This window comes from Perca flavescens, chromosome 3 (assembly GCF_004354835.1).
Source record: "Perca flavescens isolate YP-PL-M2 chromosome 3, PFLA_1.0, whole genome shotgun sequence".
Classification (NCBI taxonomy): Eukaryota; Metazoa; Chordata; class Actinopteri; order Perciformes; family Percidae; genus Perca; species Perca flavescens.
The window spans coordinates 35,675,102-35,690,278 of NC_041333.1; the positions used below are offsets into that span (position 1 = coordinate 35,675,102).

The 15,177-nt window shown below is 41.5% G+C and overlaps 1 protein-coding gene across 1 annotated transcript; it reads right to left on the minus strand.

The window, feature by feature from the left end:
- Window positions 1-948: 948 nt before the first annotated feature.
- Window positions 949-14,100, minus strand: LOC114553085 (alpha-2-macroglobulin-like). The gene is made up of 28 exons (XM_028574198.1): window positions 13,993-14,100; window positions 12,950-13,037; window positions 12,619-12,799; window positions 12,197-12,353; window positions 11,418-11,470; window positions 10,997-11,017; window positions 10,053-10,221; window positions 9,890-9,974; window positions 9,640-9,787; window positions 9,261-9,378; window positions 9,022-9,131; window positions 8,756-8,923; window positions 8,297-8,524; window positions 7,594-7,657; window positions 7,364-7,509; window positions 6,750-6,899; window positions 6,175-6,321; window positions 5,973-6,078; window positions 5,720-5,861; window positions 5,054-5,279; window positions 4,684-4,810; window positions 4,424-4,545; window positions 4,264-4,315; window positions 3,866-3,946; window positions 2,882-3,058; window positions 2,431-2,506; window positions 2,108-2,264; window positions 949-1,063 (listed from the first exon to the last, which is right to left on the minus strand). Exons 2-28 carry the CDS (start codon window positions 13,033-13,035, stop codon window positions 983-985), a joined length of 3,378 nt encoding a protein of 1,125 aa, XP_028429999.1. The 5' UTR covers window positions 13,036-13,037; window positions 13,993-14,100; the 3' UTR covers window positions 949-982.
- Between the last annotated feature and the right edge of the window lie 1,077 nt (window positions 14,101-15,177).

Sequence of the window (15,177 nt, forward strand, 5' to 3'; positions counted from 1 at the left end):
AGAGGCTTACTGTCGACTCAAGGGCTGCAGGTTTGACTCTCGACCCGCGGCCCTTTTGCTGCAGGTCATTCCCTCTCTCCACTTTCAAGTCGGAACTGCCCTATACAAACAAAGGCCTAAAATGCTAAGAAAAAAAGGCCTTTGCTCAGCTTTTGAAAGAGAGACTTATGATTGACAGTTTCATTCATCACTACAACCCAATACTTCCTGCCTGTACCCTAAAACTAACTGGGTATTTCTACTACTTAAGTGGCATCAAAGCGGTGAGGTTGCAGCAACCAACTGAATACGCCTCCCTTACCCCCTTCTGTCCAAGCGTGGAGGAGAACCTACAGTGGCCTTCACTTCAATGTAAACACATGAAAGGCCCTCTCTAAAGCCAGCGTTTGGTTGGTCCGTTGTGGGAAACATGGCGGTGCAACATGGCAGTGGAACCCGTCACTACCCGATTGGAGACTAGTGCAGATGAGAGTTGCGCATGCTCAGATATAAACTGTTTACGGTGTAACGTCATACTTGAAATCTATAAATAACTTTATTACAAACAGAAGCTGGAATCATTTAAAAAATGTTTGATAGCTATGATTGCCAACATTGGCTCAAAACACCAGTCAAGTGACAGCCTTGGTTGGGTTTGATGCCAACATTACAGAAGTCTCTCATTAGCAGCTTCTTGGAGGCTACTTGTTGCAAAGTGACACGCGTGCAACTCCCATCTGCCCTCGACACACACCGGATAGTGACCGACCCACTCCTAATGGAGATATGAAGGGCTCATTCTAATCAAACATCAATTCTGTTTCAGGTGATTATACACTAATGAAACTTCTGACCATAGACCGCCCCCTTACATCCTACACACTGGTCCTTTAAAAACAAAAAAAAAAAACCCTACAGTTCAGAATCTTTGGTGCCATGCCATAAATATTTAAATTCAAATTAATGCATCTTATGTACATATATACCCTCCTATTACAAATAATCAACTCACATCTATGTACATATTCATCTCCAAGAAGGCAGCAGTGATGTAGGCACTGAGAGTAACTTCAGACACACCACCCTGTAAAGAGGAAGCATAAGGAATTAGTGATCTGGTCTGACTCACTGGATGCAGAATGTAGGCCTGGCTGTTCCTGTATTCTGCTCCCCTTTTACCATCTCTATCAGTTTCAGCCAAAGCCAGTCTATTCCCCCATAGCCAGAGGCATTGCACACCATACTGGGCCTGGTAAAAAAGGCTGTCTATGGCCCACATCCACAGGCTGTTCATTCTAGCATCTTTTTGGGCCCTCCACATGAGGGCCGTGCATACCCAGTCCTCTTCCCTTTGGTTAGTATTCGATTCCCTGGTTGGTATATAACGGAGTCCTGATAGATTTAACTGACCACCTCCACCATAATTCAAACCATAAACTCTCAGCTCATAACCTCACACGAGATGACTGATCAGATTGTTTACCATGTAGGTATAGGACTCTATTCAAAGACATGTCACTTTTGGATGGAAATCCTTTCAATACATAGGGGACTCAAATTTGGTAGAGTTTACCAGATGGGTCACTTATTTAAAAAAGAAATCTTTATTTTGATTTAATAAAATGAAGAGAGATGGGTAAGTGTATTTAGTACATCAGTAAATATGAACAATTTGTATATTAAGTTATTAAACACTGTACATATTTGTATATAGGGCTATATACTGTATATACAGACATAGATCACTGTACCTCCAACACTCAGGGGCCTGACTCAGGCAGACTTCAGCATTTGTGAAACAGGACACTGCCACGGTTTAGAAATGCTTGTCAGTTGGAAATTGGAAATACATTTGAGTCCCACAAGAATCTCGCATGCATGACTCACAATTATGGCATTTGTTTTTGATAAGTGAAACATTTATCAAAAATTGGAGAGGGAATTCTCACTTTGCAAATTGTTGCTTTTATGTCGCAAATTTCGTGAAGTGGGCCCCCAGGCTGGCATTCACTACTGAGACATGAATCAAAGTCCTGCTACAGCAAAAGTGGCATTTAGTAAAATTACCTGCTGACCTTCAGTTTCAGTTCTTGTCATCCAAACTCTAGTAAAGAGGGACTTTAACTACCTTCATTATGGTGTGGAAGAGCGTTCCCGACTGTTCAAAACAGCCATTTTTTCGTTGTTTACTTTTCAGCCAAGTCACGGACGCTTCGATGTTCGCTGGGTCAACGTAGATGAAAGTCTGGGCTTTGGCAAACGATCGCAACACAAATGCAGTCAGCCTGAGGATATTAGAAACAAGACAAGAGGAAGCTCTTATCATCTGTTTAATGCTCAGGACAATCATCTACTCTACAAGTATAAACTGTATGTCGTAGTAAATGTTGCACACCATGTAAATGTATAATTCATTATTCTTTGTGGATGATTGACCAGTAACGTTCTCACCAAGTGTTCCCTGGTCCTGCTCCAAATGTGCTGTAAGCTCCGTAGTTATCTTTGTAGTTCAGCTGTCTCTGGTAGCCTGTAGAACAATAGACACCCACCAATTAGGGCATTTACAGATTGGATTTCAGATTAGCTCGTTTTAGGTGAAAACAGCTCTAACTGAATATACAGCTGTAGTAAACATTTTATGCCTTTAGTGGACAGGAAATTAGGGGAAGAAAGGAATGACATGCAACAAGGTAGTTATGGTGGGGTGGGGGCCTGTTGTCAGCACCGTAACCCAGAGGCCAGCAGGGTGCCCCTGATCTGTAGTCTCCAATAGGAATGACGAGCACCGTCAAGTGATTATGCACGCCGCTTGTTCCATTTTGTGCAACCAGCACCAGAATGTAGCAGACTGTAGATTTGGCAGACGTGTTCTTTTAGCTACCAGAGTAAAATGGAGCCTCACCACTGGTCAGGAAGTTGGTAGCCTTTTTCCTGATGGCCGGGGTCAGCTGCTGGGTGTCTCTCAGGTACTCCAGGACGTAGATGTCCGGGGCAAGGAGCGCCATGTTCTGCTCTCCACATCCATACGGCATCTGCAGCAGCCCATCCAGGTTCTCCAGAGCCCGGCCCAGGATGTCGCCTGCCCAAAAACACAGAATCACTGAGACCCAACGCGCAACTAACCTGACCTTTACTTTCTACTGGGGCTTCAAAGTACAAACTGTACGTTATGTTATACCACCTTTTGTTGATCCTGCCAGAAACTAATTTAAAGTGATGGTTCGGAGTAATTTCACCCTAGGGTCCTTTGCACCATGACCTCGAGCCAAACACCGCCCCCCGAGAAGCTTTTTTCACCTGGGTTGAAGATTGGGAGAGTTAGCGTAGAGTAGGGTCATCAGCTGAATAGCTTAGCGCAGGGGCTAATGGACCCACGTTTGTATCTTGTAAATGACCCCACTAATAATTCCCAAAATGATACCAAACTTCTACAGTAGTACAAATGGGTTAGGCACTCAAAACGATGGATTGGAGAGTTTGTAAGTACACCAGAAGTTTAGGTAAATAACCCTTGGCTTCTCGTCTAAGGGACGTCTACAAAATTACAACACTGAAAATAAACAAACATTTATTAATTTACTGATTAAATGTAATGTCTCCAAACTTACCTCAATTATAACTTGTTTAGTGATACTACAGCACTTACGAAAAAAGAAAAAAAAATATTTTGTCTCTTGTCGGTGGGTGTTTGGCTTGAGGTTATGGTGCAAAGGACCCTAGGGTGAAATTACTGAACAATCACTTTAATATGTTGAAGGTGTAAATGCACTTTGTATTTTGGCTTTACTTTGTCGTGTGGTTAGAATAAAAATGAATCAAATGAACAGATTGCTTATTCCTAGAATAAAGGGAAAGCAACTCAATTAAAATGAATCCATTAGTTTACCAAGTACTGATACTGAAGCTCTGGCAGATCCAGCAATGTTCTCAGGGAGTTCTATGTCCATTTCCTCTGTCAAAGCTTGCCCTGTGAACAGAGAGAGAGAACAAACACTCAGCACTAAAATAAAGTCAGACAGTTAGTGGATCATGTATTGAAACAGGTTAGACTGGATTAAGATCAGACAAAAATGGAGGGTTCTTTCATTAGGGTGATAATGTATTTAATGACTGTTATGATATTAGTTAATGACACCTGCGCTAGACTTTCCACTATGAAACTAAGTGCTATCTGCAAGTAGTGAATGTCTCCACCACATGTTTTAAACAAGCAATCTAGTCGACTTCCAGTATTTGACTTTTCACACGTTTGACGGGCCAGGCCTGCTGTAAACTGTAACGGACCTTTTGGGCAGAGCAGCCAGTTGTAGGCGTTGGTCATCTCAGTTCCCTCAGCCTGAGAGGGAAAGAAATAATGTGAGTTACAGAGTTTCCATTTGGTTAATGGATAGAAAATTCTCCCTTTATCTTTCTTTATTAAAAAAAATAAAATAAAAGTACCAACCTTTACTATGAGAGGTCGTGTGACCACATCAATTCGTCCTCTTTCAGGCACGCTCACAACCTCATTGTCACATGAAGTTTGGGATGTCACGGCCTCAGCTCTCACCGACACATTTACAATTCCTAAAAAGAACAAACCGTTTCAAACGTGATTCAGAACTATGACATTTTGTCACCAATGGGGATCTCGCTGATTTCACAACTTAAAATAAAAAGCCTCCTCCACCTCGGCAGCCTGGTGGATAAAAGCTCCAGTCTCACCTAAGGCTGAGGGGGCCATGGTCCAGCTGAGGGTCTTGCGCTCACTGCCACACAGACAGGATGTGTACTGGTCACCAGAGAGGGGGGTGAGGGTGTAATCTAAGGAGGGGATTGGAGTCACAGTGACCTGTTCAAGAGAGAATATACATTTAAAACTGGAGATTTAGGGCAAATTATAGTTATTGTAGTCATTACTACAATAACTATTTTATATATAGCACTTTCCAGATTAAGATTTACCATAAAGGTGGGGAAAAAGGTAAACATGACACCTGCTAAACATCAGTGGGTTAGCATAGCAGGAATGTAAGCATGCTAACATTAGCATTTATAAGTCACAAAAACAAATTAAACAAATAATTAAAATTACCATGATGCAGCTGGTCAGGTAGTTGAAGGTGGTTGCCTTCAGTTCAAAGTGCTCCCCCCGGATGATGGAGTAGGGCAGGCTGAGCTCCAGGAAGAAGGGCTGGAAGACCGTGAGGTTTTTACGCGGCGCCAAGCCGAAACCCTGAGGGGACAGACAGAAAGCCTCCGTCTCCCAGGTGGTGATGGTGTCCGGGACCGTGAGGGACACATTCTTCGTCCCAAACTCTCTGGATCAGCAGATACACAGACGCGTTACGGTAAACTTGAAAATACTCTCATGATTAAGATTAGTTAAAATTATTAAATGAGTAGATTACTAATGGGTCGACTTAAATTGCAGTAACACTGCCATGTTGTAGTTACCGTTAGCCAACAAGAATGTGCAAATGTCAAATGGTTTCATATGCTGAGTCCTTGAGATCTCAGAAACTCAAATGCAGTTATACTGGGTATCATGTGTACTCTAGCCCAAAAAGACTATTCCCCATACACAATTTTAAAAGAAATTGCCTATAAAATGAATATATTCTGCTAAAATAAACTAACATGAGACTCCAGGCCTAAGAGGAGTGTCCGTAAATTAGTTCCATGCCATTCGTGTGTGGAGGGAGACTGCAGGAAGTCAGTGAGAGACTGACCATCAAAACCCTCGGTGGCAAAAACTCACCCAACTTCCACCAGGTCCCATATCCAGGTCTCAGGGAAGAAAGTGCGGACAGTCTCTACTGGGGATTTATCAGGTGATGGACCATTAAGATCCACAGCAAGTCCAATACGGACAGGGGCCGCCATTACTTCATTCATCATGGCTATGGTAGGAAGAATGTAGAAAATATTCCATTAGGTAAAAACCAAAGCAGTGATTTTAATGAGCAAGTAAATATTCAGCATGCATCAGCAAAAAAAAAAAAGAAAGTCACCATCGTTGCCATAGCCACCATAGCCCTGGTAGTATTCTCTTCCTTTGTATTTGAGGCATGAAGGCTCTCTGATAACCAGGTTTGTTGCCATCTTCATCCCTACATTCTAGATAATCCAACAAACAGCCATCACTGAAAAGTCAAATGTGCAACAATAACTTTAGTATACTTTATTTGGGAGACTCATTTGTGTAGGAAGTACCTGGAAAACTGTATAAGCGTCAGCTGTCCCATCACCTCCGGGGTACGGCAGAACAGATCTTCTCGGTCTCACAGGCAAACATTCTACACCATCTTCAACATTATATGGAATATACGACAGTTTTGTGACCGGCAACAATTGAAATATCTGAAAAGAAAAGGTTTGGTTCAAAGTTATAAACTGACAGTTTGATGTTCTATGAAGATCTGACAATTGGGACACACTTTGACACTAAGATACTCCTATATCTTGAGTCGTGGCTGTAAAGTATTTGTCAAATCATTGCCTTTATCCATAAGGCACTCTTACAGAGGGCTACGTCGCACATATGTGATCATAACCCTATACTACAGCATTTTCATAACCGCATGCTTACAACTGGGTAAAAAGAACAAGCAGCATTGAGCTGCATTGCATGTTTGATAACCATGTACAACTGGTAGAGGGAGAAAAAAAAGATTAATCACGGGACAGGTAGATAACCGCACAGTAAAAATGGATGATCCATTTGCAAAAGATCACGCAGAGGTAACAAGTTATGCATGCATATAGTTTGGGTTGATTCCAGTAGTTACCTTGGCTGCATCCAGAGTCTTCCCTGGCTCCTTGATGAGGACGCTCTGGTCAACAGCGCTCACGCCACACAGAGATTCTGGCTGGGCGGTAACCCGCATGATGGTCTCCTCTCCTGGGATGGCCGAGGACGGAGAAAACTCCAGAGACACCTGACAGGAAAAGACAGCGCACCATCTGGACTTTAGTGGGAGATGAGAACCTGGGATCTTTTCAACCTGACACAATCTGGTATTTGTTTTCTCCCACATTGATGATATTTAATCAAAAGGCCTGTGTGGGTTTTTAAACATAGTATTCAATAGTAGGAAATTGGGGAGACGACATGCAGCAAAGGGCCACTGGTCAACGCCACTGGATTATACCACTCTACCCATGCAATAGTCAGAAAATGGTGGCCCCAACATGTAGGAAGTTTGTGTAATTCATTTCAGTGTGATACTTAAAAATTGCTCAAAAAAATAAAATATAGGTCTTCCATAGATAACTGGCTTTCTTCAAGAAAATGCTACATGCTGTATTGAGGTTTTGTAACAACTAACAAACCCTTTGATTGTGCACCTACAATCTGACGAGAACAGCCTTTACCACATGTCTCGGTTCTTCCCAAGCTGACCTTTTGACTGAAGCACTGCTCGGTAGAGAAGTCGGCGCTGTTGGCGATCACCGTCTCACTGGGGAGGACGGAGTAAGCCACGACCTGGACGTCTGGTGCCATGTCTGGAGACACAGTCAGCTTAAAGGACACCTCGCCCTCATTCACTGAAACAACAATCACTCACATGACTCCATAGATCGGCCAGGCTAACTCAAAAGGATCCTTTTAAGACAAGTCACTTTGCTCACCCAATTTATCTTTGATTTCCACCTGTTCAACTCCTTGTAAAACAATGGCCCCTCTTGATAAGACCTGGGAAATTGGGAAGAAAAACGACAAAGAGTAATGCAACATGCCCCGTCTGCAGTGAGGTCATGTGATTAAGTACATAGTGGAAGAGGTTTATATGGTTCATGTCAAAATGTTTTGCGTTAAGTTGAAAAAAGGAGTTATTCAAAGGCAACAACCTATCCAGAGCAGGATATTCAAGAGACTGTAAAATGTATTAAAAAGGGGAATGCTACAATTTTACAAATCTAAACCACAAGTCTGTATATAGGAGAGTACTACTGCATATTGTTGGGGGATGTTACCTTGCATAAGTCAGCATTGGTTGGGGGCTGAAGACACTCTTGGTTCATCGATTTTAATCCTTTTCCCCTAAACTATCATTTGTGATACTCCACTGGCTTAATCTCCCCAGACTGGATATTTAACTTTTAATATTTGGATAAAGGTAGTGGAAACTCATCTGGAATTTTGCGGATTTGTTTTACAGCGTTTCCAGTACAGTGCTTTTGTTAGCTGTCAAACTACCATTTCTCAACATTTTTAATGCTTAAATGTTGACACGCAACACAAACTCTCCTGGGTAGTGATGTAAAAGTAGTTTTAAAAACCTCTTCCCCATGTCCATGGAAGTGGTGAGGGGAAAATAGTTCAACCACTCACCAGATAAATCACATCCATAAAGCCCTGGGCCTCTCCAACGACTGTGTACTGGATGGAGAGGTCCTCTTCTTCGTCACAGGAAAGTGGTTCATCCTTCTTCTTCACATCCAGGGAGCTGACTGTCTTCGTATCAGGAGAAGAAGGTGTGGCCAAAGACACCGTGTGATCGTTAGACTCGTAGTATGGCGTTCTGTAAGGACTGTAGCCCAGTGTCAGTGTGTCGCTAACCTAGAGAGCAGAGAAAACAAACACTAAATGACATCATGGCAGATGAAGTAGAAGAAAGCTTCAGTTTTTACAGCCATAACTATTTTCTTCTTTTTGGTATAGACTGATTGTTCCTATATGGCACCTTGGTCAGTTGCGGCATATTGAGAAACTATTTGAGGTGTCAGATTTGGACTGTGTCATCAACTTCATGATGAATGTTGGTTACAGATTGTAGTTTCTACTTCTTACTTGTAAGTGGACGTCTCCTTTAAAGGCAGCTGTGCTCAATGAGAAAGTGGCGACGCCATCACTGTCGGTTGTGAGATTCTGTAACCAACGCGATGACCACCTTTCACCCTCAAACAGGAACACCGGCATGGCAGGAATGGGCGTATTATTGTAATAAACCGCTTTAACCTGTCGGAAGCACAACGTTGTATCACCGAGAATGCCCACTGCTTCAGCTGCACTGTGTATAGAAGCACATTGAAGAAGTGAAGCCCAAATGCACTTACTTTTCCTTCCACATTTGATCCTTGGTTATAAATCTTGGGAGTGTCGGTGAAAGACAGCTTTCCAACAACATAAGAAATCACCGTAGTCTTCTCTTGGGAGCGTGAAATCCCTGTACAAGAAGGCTTCATGTTACAACAATGTGGACGCCATATTGTTTCAATACATGGCATAGTCATTTTGTCATTATAGGCCAACTAACTCTTTTTGAAATATAAGTACAATATACATTAGGACTTGCCTGTCCCCTCCTCTTCCATATTTGCACTGAGTTGCAGTACATCTTGCAGAGCCTTCTGCGCAATTCTTGTGAAAGTTGACATTGCGAAGCTGAAAGCGGCACAGCCTCTCTTGTCCGTCTAGAAAGCACAATTAAATAATGTCCAAGACTGGAAAAAGTGAAGGACATTTCAAACTTTCACACGTCAGACCCTTATTACTTAAAAAACTTTTGACTGTTAAATTGTCCAACTACCATCCCGTGTATAAAAATGAACTTTACACTCCCAAATTTGTACATCAGACCAACAAGACAGATGACCATATGTAGTGTTAAATGTGCACATTATGTAGGAGGCTATGGACCTTGCTTCATGAGACGGTCACCATAGCTACTGTACCTGCTTTGTCTCCTTGTAGCAAGGCATCGGGATTACATCGATTCCCTCTGGATGTTCAGGGGTGATTGGACGGGGTATAACATAGGAATCAAGAGGTCGGCACACCTTCAAGTCAACACTGCCTGGCACAGGCTGTCCGTATGTATACCTAATTAGATGAAATGGAAAAAAAAAAAAAACAGAAAGCATTCCCTAAACTGGACCCATTTTAGATTATTTAAGAGTAATGAGCAAAAGAGCTTTTACTTACGTTGCACAGACTTCAGCTTTGACTTCTTCCTGATCAATACTTACTTCATCAGGTGCATTTATTTGTAGGTCAAATTTAGGCAAAACTGTGGACAAAAGGGATTATTGGCATGTTTGCTTCATTAAACAGATTAAAAGTAATTAAAAAAAAAAAGAAAAATTACCGTATTTTTCCACCTTGAAGCTGTGTTGTATTTTAGCGGACCCAATCGACACAGTAACTTGGTAGGCTCCTTCACGGGCCTCAGAGTTCAAGGTGTAAGAAAGCTGCAATATCTTCCTATTGGAGGAGGTTTCATTCAGCCACTGGCCAATCCTGTTGCTGTTAGAATCCTGTTAAGTGAAGTAAAGAACATGGGACAACGGGAAACTCATGAAAAGTGGCATTTCTTCTACAAGATGGCAGATTAAAGTGGGCCAGGGTTTGGTGTAAAATTGTCTGAGTAGGAAATACGGATACACACAAGTGCAGTGGCAGGCTAATATCAGTGGCTAGTTAGATATATTGGTCTTCGTGTATAATGGGCATTTGTACAGAATTTGCTGCAAAAGTATAAACATTTGTGTCATTTCCTTTTTAAAAGCAAGTTTTATGTAGTATGACAATCCTATCTTAACTTTTGGTCCACTTACTAGCTAGTCTTGGGAGTTTTAGCAATGCAAAAAAATTAAATAAACTCCCATCTAATGATGAACATTAGAGGCTGTTAATATCTCCAGAAAAGCCCCCCCCACACACACACTTTTTTGGCAAACCAAAAATGCAGCCTGTAAAGCAAGAATTTGTGTCCAAGGTCATGCATGAATTCTGACACGTTAGTCATCGTTCATAAAGGTCTTGTTCAAGTTGTAAAACAGGCCTCCACACAATGGACTGGGCCCTTATCACATTTGATACAGAATCTGTCAAACATTCCATAAAGCTTGGACCTAATACGCTTATAATCACTTCATGTTTTTAGGAGATTAACATGCTGAACTTTTAATAGCCTAATAAGTCCACTGGAGCATTTTGCTTTAAGGCATTTGTATTAGAAGAAAATAAAAAATAAAAAAAGTTACTGAGTTTAATATACCCAGTATGTTAAAGTGTAGATATTACTCTTACCTCCATTGCAATTAGATCGTACTGTAAGAGAAAGAAAGATTTGTTAAAGCACAAGCTGCTTTGTATTCCTAGCATCACATTGACAATAATGAGTTAAAGACTGGCGCTCTTAGATTATTCTGATTTATAGTTTTCTGGAGAAAAGAAACTGTTCTATTGTAATCTTTAGAATAGATTCCAGTGTTATTTCCAATTATATAGGATCATTTGTGACAAAATGTTGCAAACTGGGTCAGCAACCTTCAAAGCAGCTTGGTAGGTTTACCTAAAAAAGGGGCTGTGGTTGTTCTGACCCAGAGCTTCACCAGGAGCTCAGATTGTGGTTCAATCCAAACTAAAACCTGCACCATTACCAAACCATAATCACTGATACGGTTTATGAAGGAGACCTGAAGAAAGGAAAGCCTGTTCAAACACTCACCAGCTGATTGACAGGTCTTAACTTGGTATCCAGTGTGATGACTCTGAAATGCACTGAGAGACATGCAGAGAGATTACATCAAGCCTTTCCAGCTCTTCTACAGCAGTGGTAGACATCCTATCAGGCCAGTGATTGGTCTTCTGTTAACTGAGACATTACACAGCCTTGGATTTCAATAAAGTGGATAGTTTTACACGGAAACTGCCGTTAAGGGATAGCACCAATTTTGACATAAGATACCTTGTTTTAAATATAGTCAGAGTGTGACATTACTAATATGATGTCCAGAATGTGGAGACTTCTGTGCTCTCAACTGCAGCAGGGGAAAAGTAGTACATTTCATTTATACTATTATATATAGACACTGTACATGCCAACATATTTCTGGGCTTCTGTGAATTTAACCTCTACAGCCTGTTAAAACGACTTGATATTCTGGGGCACAATCAGTTTCTCACTACCGGTTAGAGCCAGTAGTCAGAGCTGACACATTTCCATCATTGTGGGGCTTTATTTTAAAATCCTGGGAATGTCAATATATAAGATTTGATATTGTGGGAATACATTTTACATGCAGTGCTGCATGCACAGAAATTTGTAAAGAGAAACCTTTCTATATATGGTACCATATTGTGTACTACATCATAGATCTTTGATTTATTCGCACAACACAAAGTGGCATAAACTAATTAGATAAGTAACAAAGCAAACCTAGATTAAAAAAAGCTAATCTAAAGTAACCATCATAAATAAAGTACAAACCATCAGCTCTAAATTACCCGTTTGTCCTGGGAGGTAGATCGGTTTATCCGTTTGGATGAAGGTCATTGGTTGATAGACTTTGATTAGAACTTTTCGGACTTCTTTAGAGTAGAATGTGTCGCCTCGTACCTCCACCTCAAAGTTCTGCACCACTTCATCCTGCACTAAAGGAACCTGTGACAAAGATTTTATAGACCGAGAATCATTACATCCCATTCAAACACGATTTATGAAAATTTAACTCTGTTGCAACTTAAATGGTTAAAAAAAAATAAAGAAAATCACATATTTACAACAGCAGTTTACACAATTATGCATTTATATTGTGTGCTTTCCTTTACAAATCTGTGTGTACGGGTTAAGAAATCCCATCAATGGTTTCCAACTAAAATCTTTCCAAAACTTTTGGGGAAATGAGCAAATCAGGAAAGTTGCTGACCTTAAATTCAATGCAGGTATGAAATTCTATACTGGAGGTCTTCTCCAGAAGGGTTGTATTCGCCTCTTCTGACATCAGAGTGACGCTCATTTCCAGAGTCTCGCTGGGCTCCAGGAGACTGGCACAGAATTTGGTCTCCGCGCCAGATTCAAGAACTGCAGGAATGGCTACCATGTACTGCCTACAGCCACAGACACACACAGTACATATCTCACTGGATCCGATATGGAAATAACCCCAACCCAGAAGATTATGCAGCATTAAATCCTTACCAGCTATCAAGTCATTCAACCACAGGCTATTCTTTTTTTTAACTGGGGAGGTAACTTACGGTCCTGCCGCCGCTTGGCCCACGCACATCCAGCTCAAGAAGACACACAGTTTCCATGTCCACATCTGGATCCCAGGATGACCCATGACTGAATGAGATCATCATGAGTCAGCATCTGTTTAATAGTCTGATAGAGAATCCCACCCCATCCTCTATTTGATTTTAAGGTAGCCCATTTAATCATTAATAGACTTCATGTTGTGGTGTGTAAGGCAAACTGCAATTTACAGTTTAATTAGGTCATGTTTAAAGTCCAGAAAATGTGTCATTCCAAGTGTGTGTGTCATCGAAAGAGTTCCTTCTGGGGGAATTTCTGAGTCTCAGATTCTAAATCTGCCATATTGTGCTTTGAATGTCACGTAATTGGACTTTCCTGTGTTTTTGGTTAGGCGCACAACTATAGGGGGGCCAAAATGTATTGTGAACCCAAATTGATATACGGACCGGATCTAAATCTGCAAGGGGCCGGATTTGGCCCGCGGGCCGTGAGTTTGACACATGAGAGCTAGAGCTAAACAATAAGAGATTGTTGTAGCAACCAACGGAATAACAAATTAATACAGCGCATTTCATAAGAACAACCCCAAGGACGCTTTTAAACAAGTAGAGGGAGACAAAGGAAAAGAGAAATAGTAGGCCAACACAAACATGGACTGGAAGGACTGGATCATTTAATGTAGGCTGCTGAAACCTCTACAACCACATCGCGCAATCCATGTGGTGTTAGAAGAATGAAATCTAAAAATGGATACACATTTACATGAGAGCCAATTCGGGGGGGGATTTTGACCCCCCCAATCCCGTCATTGCGTCCATCCATTGGGACTGGGACTCGGATTTAACTTAAAAGAAAGCAACATTTGTAAACTCTTCCGTTTGCTTTAGAAGGCTATACAGCTGAACCAGAGTCTCCGATATCCCCGCCGCCCCGCCACAAAACTGGAGAGTAACCAAAATCCCCAAAAGTGAATGCCTTTAATTAAGTGAAAGACCCGCGTAGCAGCGCCATGTTTCAATTCCAGCTCCCCGAGCGGAAGTCTTACCTCTTTCAGACCCCCTACCACGGTTGGGCTGAGTTGTCTGATCGGGGGCTCAACGCTCCTTTTGGAAATTGGGACCAAGCCCTTCTCCATCGGTATATATCACTGGTCATGATGACAATTCAGATCACCTGTGTCCACCAAGGACCAATCAACAATTACCTTAGGTGCTAGAAATGGGTGGGGCTTACACGTCACATATCGGCTAAGATCACATATTGGCCTACTCCAATATCTTTTTTTTTTTTTTTTTATTATTGTGAAACAGATTTGGAGTCTTACTTTTTTTGAACCCACCAACTGTATCTACTCCTTAAACCTTACAGATATCATCTGTTTCTACGATAATTCAGGTGATGGTGCTCTTGAGTATCTAATAAATGTTGTTATTCTGTATGCAAAATTCTATATTCACAAGCAGAAATGTTCTAACTCATCTCCTACTTTTGTACCTGTTCTCATAGAATTAAAATCTCTACTGCTATATTTAACAGTGAGTTCATTTCATTCAGGTGTGAGGATGGTGGACCAGGAAAGACAGGGGAAGGCAACAGGGAGGTCTAACGTTAGGTGGAGGTGTAGGGGGAGCCGCTTGATACCAACAGATTAATATCCTAATATTAATATGGAAACACTAATATAGAAAATCTATTACATAATGTTTGTTTGACAATATGTCTTAGTGGAGAAGAACACAGACAAGGAGTGAATGAGACAGACATGAGGTGGGCGATGACATCAGGTAGAGATGAGACCAGTGATGACATCAGGTAGAGATGAGACCAGTGATGACATCAGGTAGAGATGAGACCAGTGATGACATCACGTAGAGATGAGACCAGTGATGACATCAGGTAGAGATGAGACCAGTGATGACATCAGGTAGTCCAGTATGGTTTCTGTTGACCAACGTATTCACCGTGTCCTTTTTGGGGAAAAGATAGTGCAGACGGAGATGGAAACTATAAAAATCAGCCTAGATGTCTGACAGTGGGGACGTAGTAAACAAATCAGAACGCACATTTAAACATCTGCAACGCATATGCTTGAATGCACACTTATTAATTAATTAATTTATGTTTTATTTTTTTTTTTTAGGGGGGCACCAAAATTGTTGCTGCATACCCCTCTGACACTGGGTAGTTGGGTAGTTGGGCCCCTGCTCCTTGTACACGAACAATGTTCCCA

Bases quoted from the DNA above. Each gene is read 5' to 3' on its own strand.
- LOC114553085 (XM_028574198.1), bottom strand. From the start codon at position 13,035: ATGGGTCATCCTGGGATCCAGATGTGGACATGGAAACTGTGTGTCTTC. The intron at 12,800-12,949 runs GTAAGTTACCTC...CTGTGGCTGTAG, and splicing joins GGCCAAGCGGCGGCAGGACC to GCAGTACATGGTAGCCATTC. The intron at 4,811-5,053 runs GTAATTTTAATT...TCTCTTGAACAG, and splicing joins ACCTGACCAGCTGCATCATG to GTCACTGTGACTCCAATCCC.